Source organism: Erythrolamprus reginae, chromosome 2, assembly GCF_031021105.1.
Source record: "Erythrolamprus reginae isolate rEryReg1 chromosome 2, rEryReg1.hap1, whole genome shotgun sequence".
Lineage (NCBI taxonomy): Eukaryota > Metazoa > Chordata > Lepidosauria > Squamata > Dipsadidae > Erythrolamprus > Erythrolamprus reginae.
The window spans coordinates 13,705,719-13,722,758 of record NC_091951.1 but is presented as its reverse complement, the minus strand read 5'-3'; the positions used below and the strand labels follow the sequence as shown (position 1 = coordinate 13,722,758).

The 17,040-nt window shown below is 40.2% G+C and overlaps 2 protein-coding genes across 2 annotated transcripts in view; one reads left to right on the top strand and one right to left on the bottom strand.

Annotated features, from left to right (window-relative positions):
* Nucleotides 1–17,040, top strand: part of LOC139159147 (zinc finger protein 850-like) — a 168,400-nt gene that overhangs the window by 81,351 nt on the left and 70,009 nt on the right. The window lies entirely within an intron of this gene.
* LOC139163197 (vomeronasal type-2 receptor 26-like) lies at nt 6,308–16,925 on the bottom strand. The gene is made up of 4 exons (XM_070744158.1): nt 16,842–16,925; nt 13,935–14,744; nt 9,044–9,170; nt 6,308–7,209 (listed from the first exon to the last, which is right to left on the bottom strand). Exons 1-4 carry the CDS (start codon nt 16,923–16,925, stop codon nt 6,308–6,310), a joined length of 1,923 nt encoding a protein of 640 aa, XP_070600259.1.

Below are 17,040 nucleotides of genomic sequence, written 5' to 3'. Positions count from 1 at the left end.
AGTGATGCATTCTTGTTATCAGGGGGATGTTGTTGAACCATTTTATGGCCAGCTATTTCCTTTAGTAGTTTCCACCAGAAGGGCAGATTAAACTATGTGAGTCCTGTCCTGGCAATAATGGAATCAAAAGTGAGCAAGGCATATTATGCTAGAAGTACAGATATAATATTATCCTATCCTAACATATATGCTACATTGGTATGCTACATCGGCTATAGTGTAATCCTTAGTAGTAGGCATATGTCAAAATCTGGTCTAGCAATGCAATTTCCTCTTTAAGTGGAAAGCACTTTAAGAGAAGCAATGTTAGAATAAAGGAGAAATGTCCTGATAGAACAATTAATCAGTGAAAAAGTTTGCCTCCAGATGTTGTGAATGCTCTAACCCTGGATGTTTTTAATCCAAAATGTTGGATAACCATTTGTCTGAAGTGATGTAGAGGTTCCTGCCTGAGCAGGGGATTGGACTAAAAGATCTCTAATTCTGTTTTTCTGTTATAAGTACCAGCAAAGAGGCTTCCTTGAGTAGCAAAGAGAGAAAGTATTGATTTTGATCCTGTGGAAAGCTAGCACCCACCCTTAGAAGAATGAAATATTTTAGGAAATATTAAAAAGGCAGAGTATTATATTTCCCTGGATGAGAAATTGGAAAACATGCTCTTGGAGAGAGAAACTCAGAATCTCAACTCTCTGTCCCACCCCCACCCACCCCAAGCATATACTGAGCTGGGACAGTTGTAGAGATGCAGATTTGGCAATCCATTTCTGCCTGCAGCAAAGTCTGGCTCTGAACAAAGGCAGGGCAAAGCCATTCAGCCACAATAGAAATTGCTCTTTCTTGCATAATCCACGATTGACCTCTCCAGGTTCCTAAGAGGCCAGTAAGGGGCATACATAAGTGCACTGGTGTGCCTTTCGTCCCCTGTCCAATTGTCTTTCCTTTCTTTCACCTATCTTATATATTCTCTTCCTTTCATACATCCTCTCCTCTAAGTGCTATTACTATTGCTATGTAGCCCTGGTGTTACGTGCAAGCAACTAGAATGACTCCAAGGTCCCAAAGGTACTTTTTCAAGAGGCAGCTGGATTTTCTGGTTTTTCTCTTTGAAGACATTTCATTCCTCATGCAAACAGCTGGTTATTTGCATTTTTTTACAGAGTCATTGAGGCCACTTGGAGGTTTATCTGTGTCCTTGGGATCACCTCAATGGTGCAAATGGAACCTTGTTTGGAACTGCTGAAAGGACTATGCTATAGACAGCTGATGTTGTATCCCCCCCTCTCTGTTAAGAGAGGGCTATTCAGTTTTGAAATAGACTGCCTGTTTGACCCCTCTTTCAAACCTGTGCAGAATGTGGACCTGTGCAGAATGTTTTGGAAAAAATGACTGTTGTCTTTTAAATGCAAATGGACTGCTGAATCTAGTCCTGTTGGGTTTGTTCTCCTGTGTTGTGCCATATGTTTACGAAGTTGTTTTGTTTCCCCAGTGTACAGATTTGGCTCACTACATTGTACAGTATATATCATGTTGCTCAATTGGTATCTGGGTATTTTATTGCTGGAATGGACAAACGTCTGTCTTAGTGAATTTTGGGATTTGACTAAAGTTCCAAGGCTTTAGTTGTTCTGTCGGGCTCTCTGGTAGACTCCTCCCAAAAATTCACAGGTACAAATTTCAGACACACACACGTTTGAAAATTCAAAACAATGTTCTTTATAATGAAGCCCTCTTTTGGTATAGCAAAGAGCACTGGTCTCCAAACAAACTGGTAATTTGTACAAGTCCCTTATCAGTTCTGTGATACTTAGCTTGCAGCTGTGAGGCAATTCACAGTCCTTCCTCTTTCACAAAGTGAAACACACTTTGCTCTGGTTTAGTTTCAAAGCGGGGAAAAATCAGCACACAAAGGTCAAAGTCAGCAAAGCAGGCATGAAACACAACGATCAGATAATCCTCCACAATGGCCAAACCCACAGGCTGCTCTTTATAGCAGCCTCACTAATTACCACAGCCCCACCCAACCACAGGTGGCCTCATTTTCTTTGATAATAATCTCTCAGTTGTTGCTGCCTATGCATCGCTCTCCGCATGCTTGGTTGTATCATTCACTCTTGTTCGGAATCCAAGGAGGAGCTAGATAATTGATCTCCTTCTGAGCTGTCTGCCACACTCTCCTCCTCCCTGTCACTCATGTCTTCTTGGTCAGAGGAGCCTTCATCAGCAGATTCCACCGGGAGCAAAACAGGCCTGCAGCATGTGGATGTCTCCCCCACATCCACAGTCCTTGGGGCAGGAGCTGGGCCAGAGCTAACCACAACACTTTTATATACTGTTGTTGCTCTCTAGCCCTATCTAGTGGTCAGAGAGACATAATACCAAGTACAGTATATTGTTTGAAGCTGACCCAACCCATTTTACTCATCAGCTTGGACTCTCAAACCAAGTGCATGCTGGGAAACCAGATTCCATTTTCTTTAGCATTTGGAGAAGGTGAAAGCACAAAAAAGAATCCATCTCAATCTGTAGCACATGGTCATCCAAGGACAATCCCACATCCCACTCACAGAGCATTGTGGGTGAGATTTAAATTGCTTGTATTTATTAATTGTTATGTTCCACAGTAATTCAATATTGTCGAACTTGTATTTGGTTCTCCTTGTATTTATTCCTATTTTCCTCACTTTCACCATATCCTGTTTTTTCAATAAAAAATTCAGATCTATGCACATGGTCTGTTTTATTGGAGGAGAGCTGCATGTCAAGCTGCACCCAAACGTGTAGTAAGGACAGAACAACGTTAGTAGTTCTACTTTAAATATAATCATAAAAAATGATCAAACAAATTCCTCAGGAATGTCTTCTTTCACATAAATGATGGGATGTAAAAATCCCTCCAAGTATCTATATTATTATGTGTTGTAATCATAGGTTCATAGGCACTGAACATTAGGAATGGAATCTTGCTGAAGAGTGATGTTTTAGCCTAATGGGTGCTGTATAAACCTTATTTCTTCCTCTATTGAAAGGGAGCAAGAGTCCAGGCTGAGTAAGCAAGTTGCAGAATCCATGACCACGTGGAAAATAATTAACTTGATATACAGCATGGAGAAAACGTATAGCTAACTTCCATATAAGGAAATATATGCCTTACTCTCATTCCTTTGCTAATCACCAGTAAACACACAATGCAGGAAAAGGCAAAGAATGGAGCTTCCATTAATTATCTATAGGGAAGTCACGAGGAGGTTGCCTTATACAGTGCATGAGTGAATGGTAGTTGGGGGATGGCTTAATGTATGTGGCATTCGCGAATTGGTTATTCTGTACCACATGTCAGGAAAAATGAAATACAATAAAAGGAGAGATCTTGATTCAATCGAGGTCATCTCATTGAGAATACAGTGTTCCCTCGATTTTCACGGGTTCGAACTTCGCGGAAAGTCTATATCACGGTTTTTCAAAAATATTAATTAAAAAATACTTTGCAGGGTTTTTCCCTATACTACGGTTTTTCCCACCCAATGACATCATATGTCATCGCCAAACTTTCGTCTGCCTTTAATAAATATTTTTTTTAATAAACTTTAATAAATAAACATGGTTAATAATAATCTAAATGGTTGCTAAGGGAATGGAAAATTGCAATTTAGGGGTTTAAAGTGTTAAGGGAAGGCTTGTGATACTGTTCATAGCCAAAAATAGTGTATTTACTTCCGCATCTCTACTTCGCGGAAATTCAATTTTCGCGGGCGGTCTCAGAACGCATCCCCCACGAAAAGCGAGGGAACACTGTATTCTCTGTGTTGCTTCATTTTGATGTGGCAATTATGGCATCCTGTGCCTCCCTAGAGGTTGACCCACTGGGGGAGGGCTGCTTGCCTTCAATTATGTAATATTGTTTTCAGTGTATCCCTTTTAAATGAAGAGCAATGAGACAAAGATTACATTGTTTGTGTTGTTAGAAAATTTATACTAAAATGTATACTATGAATTAGTTAGGGGCAGGGGAGGGTTCCTTCTGGTTTGGACCAGATCACCTGAACTGTTAGAGACCCACTGGTGATGTGACAATGGTATCATGGATCCGGTTTGGGCAGTGCTGGTCCTTGAGTGCTGCCAACTTTCTTTTGGAATTTTTGATAGAATTTTACATCTTTGGGTGGCTTCTCTTCTTTATCTGCTTCAAAAAGAGCCTCCCACCCTCCCCCGGGCTAATGCTCGCCTTTATTTCTTCACCTGAAGCACTGCTGTCACCTCCTCAGCTGTGTTTCAGGCTGAATCCCCCTATGGAGCATGCACAGAAGTGAAATTTCACAAGGGGATGCACGCACAAGAGTGTAGGAAGTATGGGTGAAAAGTCGTGATGCGAACCAGTGTTGAAGGTAAGTGGAACCCGTCCCTGGTTAGCAGTGTGGAAACAATGGATTCTTGTTGGGGTATGGAGATAATGGTTCCTTACTGGTCCTTCTCGATTACTTTCAATACTATCAATCAACCATTGAGATGAGATTTAGATGTGATCCTCTATCAGAAAATAGATATAAGGCTAGTCCAACCATTCGTTTAGTGACTGATTTTGCAATGGCACTAAAAAACCTACTCCTAGTCCTCCTACATATGACTGTTGCAGCATCTCCACGATCAGAAGTGTTGTCAGGTGCCATGTATTTATGAATGGAGTGAGTTGCAGCCATTTTCTCTGTTTCTCAGTTTGACATACTTTTTCGGGGAAGACGGTGCTTTGGAATGCCATACCAGAACATCAACAACTTACTGTCTTGTGGAAACCAAGGTCATCCTACTGTCAGGGTTCCAAGTAATAGATCCATTGCAAGCATCGGACCAGGGTATCTGCGAAACCGCCTTCTGCCGCACGAATCCCAGCGACCGGTTAGGTCCCATAGAGTTGGCCTTCTCCGACTCCCGTCGACTAAACAATGTCGTCTGACAGGACCCAGGGGAAGAGCCTTCTCTGTGGTGGCTCTGACCCTCTGGAACCAGCTCCCCCCAGAGATTAGGATTGCCCCCACCCTCCTTGCCTTTTGTAAACTCCTTAAAACCCACCTCTGTCGTCAGGCATGGGGGAATTGAAACATCTCCCCCTTCCCCGTGTAGTTTTGGTGTATGGTTGATTGTGTGCTTGTTTTTTATATATTGGGGTTTCTTTTTTGGACTTTTTAACCTAAAACTGTAATTTAGATTGCTAAATATTAGATTTGTTACTATGTGCTGTTTTTACCATTGTTGTGAGCCGCCCCGAGTCTGCGGAGAGGGGCGGCATATAAATCCAATAAATCTAATCTAATCTAATCTAAGCAAAAACTCTGAGGCAGGTGGATTCCTCAAAGAATAGCTTTATTGGAAGTATCATGTTGGCACATAACTTGTAAAAAACCAACTTTTGGCTTTTACCTAATTAAAAGTTTAAAAATATTACTCTCAACCCCAAGCAATGTCACCTGGCCCAATCAAGGCAGCATCCACTAGTCTAGTGACATCACTGCTTTGTCCTCCAGCCAGGTATGGGGATGTCCTTGGTCCCCAAGATAAAATATTTTATTTTGATTACACAACCCCAGCTATATCTAATCCCGCCCCTCCCTATGCCTTGCTCCAGTGGCACTGCACTGAAGCTCATGGATGGCTCTGGCCAGATCAGCTTCAGGGTTGACACTTACCAGGCACTGGCTAGAGACTGGAAGAGTTACCAAGGATACAGGTTACCAAGGTCATCAAGTATACTACAAAATACCTAACTGGATAACGTGATCCATGACAAGGAGGGAGGAAGTTGTCTATTCTTTAATTATACTGAATGAATGGGAAATAGCCAGGACTGTTTTTGCATTTTAAATATGCCAAAATGATGTACTCAATAAGGCAATTATTTGAGAAAGCCAAATGAGTTTCTGGATTGGTTGGGTTCATATTTGGAATCTTGACAAACTACTTATAAAAGATGGTGCTTGAAAAAAAAATCTGAATTGGCTCTGTGATATCTCTAAATTCCATTCTTCTTTATGCCACTTAATGAACACTACTCAGTTGATTCATACATCAATTCAATCTTTTTATTATGGAAAACTAACATGTATAAGAAGCATTGTGTATATTTTACAAATGTAAAATACATACACTCATAAACACACAATTTATATACCATCAATTACTACTTAAAAATTATCTAAGCACAAATGTAATGGCATGAAGATGGTGAGACACTGACTGATAATATGATCAATTGTTAAATATGAATGGCTGATCTTAGATAACACTCTTGAAATATTCTTATGTAAGAATCACTTTTCTATTTTATTTTTATCATTAAATGCTCTTTTGTATTCAGATCAGGCCTTAGTACAATAATGTAACACTTAGGGAAGAAGATGCAACCCAGCAGCCCAGCACTGGATGCCAAGATGGAGAAGATCTGCACAGCCACCATGTATTTCCCCTTGGTGCTCAAGTAGGTAGGCACGAAGGACACCCAAACACTGCAGAAGATCAGCATGCTGAAGGTGATCAACTTGGCTTCGTTGAAGGATCCAGGAAGCTTCCTGGACAGGAAAGCCACCACAAAGCAAATGGCAGCCAGGAAGCCCATGTAGCCAAGAGCACCATAGAACATAGCAAGAGAACCTTCATTGCATAGCAGGAGGATTTCTCCTGGCTGAGAGTTCTTATCAGAGTCCGGAAATGGAGGGTGTAGCCCTAACCAAGAGAAGCACAGAACAATTTGGATGCTGGAACAGAGAAGAATGAGACTGTTGGTGAAGCTCTTTCCCAGCCATCTCCTTACCTGATTCCCTGGCTTTGTGGCCAGGAAAGCCATCACCACCATGATTGTTTTGGCCAAGACAGAAGAGACAGCAACTGAGAAGATGATGCTGAAGGCTGTTTGTCGGAGAAGGCAGGTTACTTTGCTTGGCTTTCCAATGAAGAGCAAGGAGGACAAAAAAGAAAGCAGAAGAGAGACAAGGAGGACATAAGAGAGGTCTCTGTTGTTGGCTTTGACAATGGGAGTTTCTAAGAACTTAATGAAGATTCCTAACACAAAGCCAGTCATTAAGGACAAGAAGAGAGAAATAGAAGCTAACATGATCCCCAAATGTCCTTGATAGCTCAGAAAATTTATAATTTTGGGGATACATTGATCTCGGTCTTTATTTGGATACTCATCTTCTGGGCATTTGATGCATTCCTCTGCATCTGAAAAGAGGAAAAGTAATAGCTCCATTACAACGTATTCTTTTAAATTCACTCATGATTGGGGGTGAAGGTTCATTCTATGAATTTGTGGATTGGTTTCCAAATGTTTCGTTACTAGGGTAGATAATATCTTCAGTGGAGTTTAGGGGAAACTAATCACTCATGAGTAAAGATAACTAATATTCTGCATGTTTCTCGGTATGGAGAACTATGGCAGTCAGTAGTATGGTTGAAGATTGGAAAACTTTGGATCTCAGAGTTACTTTTTCTCATTGTTTGCCATGTGTGCATTAAGGTGATATTCTCCCTATTTATTCCAACAGTACAGACAAGTAACCTCAAACCTGCTATCCTTACATTTTCCCCACTCATTTTCATTTCCATGGTTGCTTTTAGAATCTTCTTTAAAATTCTGGTCATTAAACAAATCATGTTTTTTTAAGTGTATCCATTCTTCTGAATGGGCATTCTTTTTTTGCCAGAAATTGACAAAAGAAAAAAAAATTGATGCAAAATGTAATCATGTGACCAGAGGATCCTTCAGGTTTTATTTATTTATTTATTTTATTTATTTATTTATTGGATTTGTATGCCATCCCTCTCCGTAGACTCAGGGTGGCTAACAACAATGATAAAAACAGCATGTGACAATCCAATAATAAAACAACTAAAAACCCTTATTATAAAACTAAACATACACACAAACATACCATGCATAACTTGTAATGGCCTAGGGGGAAGGAATATCTCAACTCCCCCATGCCTGGCGGTATAAATGAGTCTTGAGTAGTTTACGAAAGACAGGGAGGGTGGGGGCAATTCTAATCTCCGGGGGGAGTTGGTTCCAGAGGGCCGGGGCCGCCACAGAGAAGGCACTTCCCCTGGGGCCCCCAAACAACATTGTTTAGTCGACGGGACCCTGAGAAGGCCAACTCTGTGGGACCTTATCGGTCGCTGGGATTCGTGTGGTAGCAGGCGGTTCCGGAGGTAATCTGGTCCAATGCCATGTAGGGCTTTAAAGATCATGACCAACACTTTGAATTGTGACCGGAAACTGATCGGCAGCCAATGCAAGCCACAGAGTGTTGAGGAAACGTGGGCGAATCTTGGAAGCCCCATGATGGCTCTCGCGGCTGCGTTCTGTACAATCTGAAGTTTCCGAAGTTGATTATAAATGTGAGTCAGTTATCTAAAATGCAATCATGTTTTATAATTGTGTTGCCCACCAATGGGTCCAAAGACGGGCTACAAAAATGGTGGAAGGTCTTAAGCATAAAACCAATCAGAAAGACTTAATGAACTCAATCTGTATACTCTGGAGGACAGAAGGAAAAGGGGGGATATGATCAAAACATTTAAATAAGTAAAAGGATTTTAATAAGGTTCAGGAGGGAAGTGTTTTTAATAGGAAAGTGAACACAAGAACAAGGGGGGCACAATCTGAAGTTAGTTGGTGGAAAGATCAGAAGCAACATGAGAAAATATTATTTTACTGAAAGAATAGTAGATGCTTGGAACAAACTTCCAGTAGACGTGGTTGGTAAATCCACAGTAACTGAATTTAAACATGCCTTGGATAAACATACCGTATATCCATCCTAAGATAAAATACATAAGGGAAATAGTATAAGGGCAGATTAGATGGACCATGAGGTCTTTTTTTGCCGTCAATCTTCTATGTTTGTATTTTTCTATAATGGCTGAAGTGTTTTACAGGTCATAAAATACCATTTCCAAGATTGTCATAACTTGACAGTCATTAAGGAAGGTTTACCGGTACTTTCTCACTGAAAACTATATGGGTAAGCCCATTTTTCCCCTAAAATCCCCTTACCTTCTTGAGTAGATGTAGTCCCCTCTGCACAAGGAACACAATCGTAGCAACAAACAGGTTCGCTTTCACGGGCCACCTTGACGGATCCGGGCCGGCAATTTTCCACACACTGTGAAGGAGGGAAAGTCTACACACACAAAGAGAAAAAATCAAGGATAGTGAACCAGGGCTCAGTTCCCTATAGGACTTAGACTTAACACTCAGAATAAATTTATTGTAACTTTAAAAGTACACTAATCAGCAATGAAATTTCATTACATACAATTCTCAAAGGGTCACCACCTCCAATATACACTACATAAACATCATTTATTTATTTACTTACTTACTTACTTACTTACTTACTTACTTACTTACTTACTTACTTACTTACTTACTTATTGGATTTGTATGCCGCCCCTCTCCGTAGACTCGGGGCGGCTAACAACATTAATAAAAACATCATATAAATCCAATACTAAAACAACTAAAAAACCAAACATCCATACAAACAAACATACCATACATGAATTGTAAAGGCCTAGGGGGAAAGAATATCTCAGTTCCCCCATGCCTGACGGTATTTAATGGTGTTTTGCCATAGTCCGGTGGAACAGCAGTCTCCCACTCCTTCCTGCTACCCCACCAGAACCGGAATCCTTCTTTTAATGACCCAATAATCCCTTGTTGGGTGGAATCTGAGCAATTTAATGAAGCTGAGCATTTACTGGCTGGAAGACCTGCCTGTTGCCAATGCAGAGTTGTTGCTTTTGCAGCAAATATATTCTCATTGTGTCCAGAGAAAAGGTCTCATAGCCTAGCTATACCGAGATATACCAACACCTTGCTTCTCTTCTCTTCTAGTCCAGTCCATTCATTCATTCGTTTGTTTTGTTTTATTTTATTTATCTATCTATCTATCTATCTATCTATTTATTTATTTGCTTTGTCAAGTACATATTGGAGGTATGTAAAGATATAATAATATTTATATACATGATACTAATAAAAAGAAAAATAACATTAGATATAATAATATTCATATACAGTACATGTTACTAGTAAAAAATATAAAGAAACATTAGGACAGGGGATGGCAGTTCATCTTGAACTCCTTCCTATTCTTAATTCCCACTAATTTCTCTTGCCTGTTAGTAGTTCAGATTCTTGTAGAGAGCTAAAGTTGACAATAAATATTTATACATATTTAAATTTCCCTGGTGCTTGATACCTTAGCTTTATTTATTTAGTTGTTTAGTCGTTTAATTTTATTAGCCACCCAGCTGCAATAGACTCTTAAAGTATTGTGACAGTATCTAAGGGCAGTTTAAAGGGTGTATAAACTGTTAGGATCTGCCACTCCATCTATTACTTTGGAAGGATGTCAGAGAAAAATCTATGGAGATGCTCAGTCATCCAGGTCATGGTTGTCCCAAAGATGCTTTTCAAAAGGCAATTGGACTTTCTTATTTTTCTTAGAGAACCGATATGGACTACAAGAGAAGCAATGAGTGTGGATTACCAAATGGGGGATTTTGTGAATACTTTTTTGCTGCATAAAAATCTCTCATGCTGAATTATTTCTCTTCCTGGTCTGAGAAGCAGAGCTAAGAAAAATACCTTCTATCTTATGGAAAAGATTCCACTTATTTGACTCTGACTAATATTGAAAACAACTGCATGGAAGATCTACCAATGTTCTTCAAAAACCAGCACATAGTGAAAGGAAGCAATCAAATGTCCTTACCTTGTTAAGCCAATCCAATTCTTCAATCCCATCCTGGTTAATAATAAATTTGAAATTTCCAGCTCCTTGGCCTTCCAGCATTGCAAACTCCACTCTGGTCATTGTCTCATTGGAGAGGACGACCCAATTTATAATGTCAAAGTCGGCTGTTAGGACTCCCTTCTCAACCAAACGGATACCTTTCATGGAAGAATTGTGAAATGTGGAGCTCTGAAGGAGAGGATGAAGCTAAAGTGGAAGAGAAAACTGCAGCCTGTAGAAAACACGAAGTAACATTTCTTATCTCAGCCGCCCATTTCGTAATCGCATCTTTTACAGTTGAGGGATTAATTCTAGACATCTGCTAGACATATTGGCATATTTAATGTGAATGTTCAAAGTTACAACAGCATTGGAAAAGTGACTTATGACCGTTTTTCACACTTACTAGAATTGCAGCATCCCCAGGATCATGTGATCAAAATTCAGATGCTTTATATTTTTGACAGTTGCAGTCCCGTGGTCACACAATCCCCTTTTGACCAGCAAAGTCAAAGATGGAGCCAGTTTCATTTATATATATAGTTTATATAGTTTATTAGATTTGTATGCCGCCCCTCTTCAAAGACTCGGGGCGGCTCACAACGTAACAGTGATACAATACATTACAAATCCAATAGTAGAAAATTAAATCAATTTAAAAAACATTAATAACATAGTAAAATCCCTAACTATACAATCATAAACATTCAACCTAATCCATCATACGGTAAGGCCGAAAACATAATAAAAAGGGGGGGGGGTAATTATCCCCATGCCTGGTGACATAGGTGGGTCTTCAGCATTTTACGGAAGGCGAGGAGGGTGGGGGCTGCTCGAATCTCTGGAGGGAGTTGATTCCAGAGGGCCGGGGCCGCCACAGAGAAGGCTCTTTCCCTGGGTTATGCCAGTCAACATTGTTTGGTCGACGGGACCCAGAGAAGGCCAACTCTGTGGGACCTAATCGGCCACTGGGATTCGTGCGGCAGAAGGCGGTCTCGGAGATATTAACAACCATGTTACCAATTTAACAATTGAAATGTTTCACTTAACAACTGCTGCGAGAAAAGTTGTAAATGGGGGACAAACTAACTTAACAAATTTTTCACTTAGCAGCATACATTTTGGGCTCAATTGTGGTCTAATGATCTAAGTGCCAAAGCCCACTGTAACAACATTGCCAAAAGGGCACTAAGAGTAGTCAATGTAATCTTGTGCAGTGTCTCCTCTGGCAATATAACACTGCTAAATAGAGCATACAAAACATTTGCTAGACCAATCCGGAAATACAGCTCACCTATCTGGAACCTGCACTGCATATTGGATATTAATATAATCGAGAGAGTCCAAAAATATTTCATGAGAAGAGTCCTCCACTCCTCCACTCACAACAGAATACCTTATGTCACCAGACTTGAAATCTTGGGCTTAGACAACCTAGAACTACGTTGCCTTCATACCGATCTAATTGTAATTCATAAAATCATCTGCCCCAATGTCCTACCTGTCAATGACTACTTCAGCTTCAACGACAACAATAGATGAGCACACAATAGATGCAAACTTTATTTGCATCATAATTTTTTTATTTTTTCTCCAACACAAAGTTTAAAAAAAAACATAGTTTCCAACACAAAATCCAGCTTATTGTCAAACATATACAAATTTTTCCTTTTTCCTTTGTAATCATTCAATGGAGGCTCTTATATATCTTTCTTTCACAAACTTAATGCAAACTCGACTTCAGAAAATATGATTTCAGCAACAGAGTGATCAATGCCTGGAATTCACTACCAGACTCTGTGGTTTCTTCCCCAAACCCCAAAAATGTTAACCTTAGATTGTTTACTGTTGACCTCACTCCATTCCTAAGAGGTCTATAAGGAGTGTGCATAAGCACACCATTGTGCCTACCATCCCTGTCTTATTGTCCTATTCTTCTCATTTATCTGTACTTACTTTGCTTATGTTTATGTTTATACCTTCTATCTTGTACATGTTTGACAAACAAACAAATATAAACAAACAAACAAACATTGGCTTTCATAAATTCAACCTGATTACCGAATGTTGCACATTTGGGAGCATCGTGAAAACCACCAACTTGTCACTAACTTAATTATAATAGCCTTACCATACATTTGTTCTGCCTGACTGGCTCAGGCAATGCGTAATAGTCCAAGGAAAAAAAATCAAACACACCCGTCCTCTGCTAATCAGCAAACTTGTATTAAATAAACAAAAAAGGGTTACTCAAAACAGTTCTTAGTGTCCAAAAACAATGATAGTGCAAGGCTTACTTCAGCCGCATACAAAAACACAGGAAAAAACAAAGACAACCTAGAGTGAGCAAAGACGTTTCAGGAGTCCTTTTGAATCTTTGAAGCAAACAGCAAGTCCCAGAGTTTTCACCTCCCACTTGTCTGAAAAAGCTGGATTGAAAACTCCAACGGCACGGAACAGAAACTTCAGAGCAGGAACCACAAAATAACACAGATAAACAGCCACAGTTTGCCTTGGGCCTCTGTTCCCTTTTATCCCTTTAGCCCTCATTAAGGAAACCACACCCAGCCCTCAGTATAAGAACCACACCCAGCCTAGGTGCTACTATGATGACTTGTAATACTCCTTCAGTCGATCCCTTCTCTGCATAGCTCTTCTGCTACGCAGATCAATACTGTATATTGATCTGCAGAAGAATCCAGAGACGAAAGACTGTCTGAGGGACTGTATGCCAAATCTCCTGGGTTGTCTGCTGAATCCTGCGTACCAGTGGCCTCGTCCTCCTGGCTGTCTGCCACGTCTTCCTGGCTGTCAGCCACATCTTCCTGGCTGTCAGCCACATCTTCCTGGCTGTCAGCCAGGCTTTTGCATTCAGTGTGTGACACGTCTCTCCCATCTGTGGGAGCAACGGCTGGCCCAGGCCCAAACACAACAACATTTAAGAGATTTTTCTACATTTCCTGTCCAGGGAATGGAGATTTTGCAATACCCTTTCCCTGAAGTGAGATAGCAATGGAGATTTTACAGCATCCTTCTCCTGCTGTGCCCACCAAGCCACACTCACATTCCACACCCATCAAGCCACACCGATTGATCCGACAGTAAAAACATTTGAAACCCACCACTGCACAAGAAGGGAAGTACCTGCCATGGTTCCAATGTTGGAGCACTTCTTCTGGTCCCATGCTTCACCTTCACCCTTTTGGATCTGGACGAATGGGCAGCATCTAAGGAATGGGCAACAGCCCAGATGGTATCATGAATGTAGAACTTGTCTAGAGACAAGATCGTTTCGATTTCCTCTTCAGTCAGCATGTCCAACTCCTCTTTCTCCATGCATCTTCTCCATTCTTTCACAGACAGAGCCCAATTTGCATCATTACAATTAAACAACCGATTTGCAAATTGCTCAATAGCAAAATAAGGGACCTGAAAATCAAATTTCATCCTTTCGTGTGACTGGATGAGGAAAGAAAAAAACCCATGGAAATACTGGAAAGAGAGTTGGTTATTGTTCAGTGGCAATGAGACATCCCACAAGGCTGTGATTATCAAGACTTTTCCTACAACGGGCTTGGTCAAGCTTTCAGCTGTTTTGTGAATCAGATATAATCCTTGAAGGAAGGAGCTCATCTCAGCACAGTAAACAAAGACATTGACTTGTCTCCATCTCTGGAACAGAGCCGATTTTATGACCATATAGGTGGCTTCCTCAGAAAAGCTTTGTGCTATAACAACACAAATGCCGTTCCTGAGAAGCATTGGGCTCAAAGTCTTCATGGCTTTCTCTCCAGTATTGGTATCTGGAGCAAGGAGTCCTACCAAAGTCCACCTGAGGTGCAGAAGCAGTTTGACGATCCCTGGGTAGTGGGCTCCTTCTTTTGGGACGGTGTGGTAGAAAAAGGGGAAGAGTATTTTATCATTGAAAACTTGTGAAACAAAAGTATAACTGATCTGAAACAGAAAAGAAGGAGTGTTTCAGCAAGTAGAACGCCAAAATAATAAAGCATATGATAGGATAGGTTAGGATAGATAGGATATAGAATAGAATAGCAATAGCACTTAGACTTATATAGACTTCATAGTGCTTTTACAGCCCTCTCTAAGCGGTTTACAGAGTCAGCCTATTGCCTGCAACAATCTGGGTCCTCATTTTACTCACTTCAGAAGGATGGAAGAATGAGTTAACCTTGATCCTGGTGAGACTGGAACTGCCAAATTGCAGTCAGTCAGCAGGCAGTAGAAGTAGCCTGCAATACTACAATCTAATCACTGAACCACCTAAGCTCAAATAGAATAGAATGGGATGGAATCGGGTGGAATCCGGCAGGTTCTGGAGAACCAGTAGCGGAAATTTTGAGTAATTATTTACAGCCCCTACTTGACAAAATCATACACTGGGACTGTAATAAACAATGATCATATTATCTTCAGGGTACAAATATATATGTAGTTTATAGAACCGCTAAGTTTATAGTCAGGGCTGTTCCGATGAGAATACGTTTTATAGAACATATTGGGGTGGCATGCAAAGGAGATGAACTCACTTAAGAATATTTTATATCAGTATCTTAGATTTGTTTAATATAATCCTTTGCACGAGTTATATTCTCATGTTTTACTACTCAATTTTAGCATATTATACTGCATTTTAACTTATTATTTATTCAAATTCCCTCTATTTTAGCCAATTTTATTGTATTTTAACCAGTCACAGTTTTATGACGACCGATGTGGTCCTTTTCCTCGCTTTGATATGGTCAATTGACTAATCAAATAAAGTTGATATTGATATTGAGTAATTAGGAGAACCAGTAGTGGAAATTTTGAATAGTTTGGAGAACCAGCAACCACCTCGGGCTGGCCCAGAGTCGGGTGGGAATGGAGATTTTGCCATATGCTTCTCCTGCCATGTACACCAAGCCATGCCCACAGAACTGGTAGTAAAATAGTTTGGAATTCACCACTGGATGGAATAGAATGGAATGGAATGGAAAATGGAACAGAACTTTTGCCAGACCCATCCTCAAATACAGCTCATCCGTTTGGAACCCATATCGCATCTCAGACATCAACACCCTTGAAAATGCCCAAAGATACTTCACCAGAAGAGCCCTTCACTCCTCCACTCGAAACAGAATACCCTACGAGACTAGACTTTCAATCCTGAGCCTAGAAAGTCTAGAACTAAGACGCCTTAAACAAGATCTAAGTATTGCCCACAAGATCATATGCTGCAACGTCCTGCCTGTCGGTGACTACTTCAGCTTCAACCACAACAACACAAGAGCACACAACAGATTTAAACTTAATATTAACCGCTCCAAACTGGACTATAAAAAATATGACTTCAGTAACCGAGTTGTCAAAGCGTGGAACTCATTACCAGACTCCACAGTGTCATCCCCAACCCCCCAACAATTTACCCTTAGATTATCTATGGTTGACCTGTCCAGATTCCTAAGAGGTCAGTAAGGGGCGAGTACAAGTGCACTAGAGTACCGTCCGTCCCCTGTCCTATTGCTCTCCTATATCTCCTATACCTTTCTTCTATTCCTATATCTCTTCTTCTATTCTTTCATTGATATGTTCTATTACTATATCTTCTTTTCTATTCTTTCTTAGATATATTTTACTATGAGTATCTCCTCTACAACCTTCATCATGTATTTTACTATGTGTGTATATATATATATATACCCACTAAAACCCTCATTGTGTATTGGACAAATAAATAAATAAAATAAATAAAGAACAGAATAAAATTCTTTATTGGTCAAATGTTATTGGACATGCAAGGAATTTATCTTCGGTGCATAAGCTCTCAATATGCACACATCAAACAACAAAGTCATAGTTACATATCACTAAATGTAAATCATAGTTAAAATCACTAATCATAAGATACAACTAAAGAGCATTTCACTGAGGCTGCCATTGGTGGTGCCATCTTTAATAGAAGCTCAAAATAATAATAAATGATCGGCTCTATCAAAGGATCCTTTGGAGAAACCCATGCTTCTCCAAAGGATCTTCTTTGATCAAGCTGACAAATTTGGTGGTGGTGGTGGACTTGCTTTGCTTGTTCTGCTCAGAGATGGCAGTTTTTTCCATCAGATTCTGGTGAATATTCATTTTGCATTTCTGATCTGGACTGGGAAGTTAGTGCCTCAATGTACAGTTTGACCAGGTGTGTTAGAAAAGCCGAACAATATAATCCAACAGGCATCCAAAAGAACAATAAAAGAGA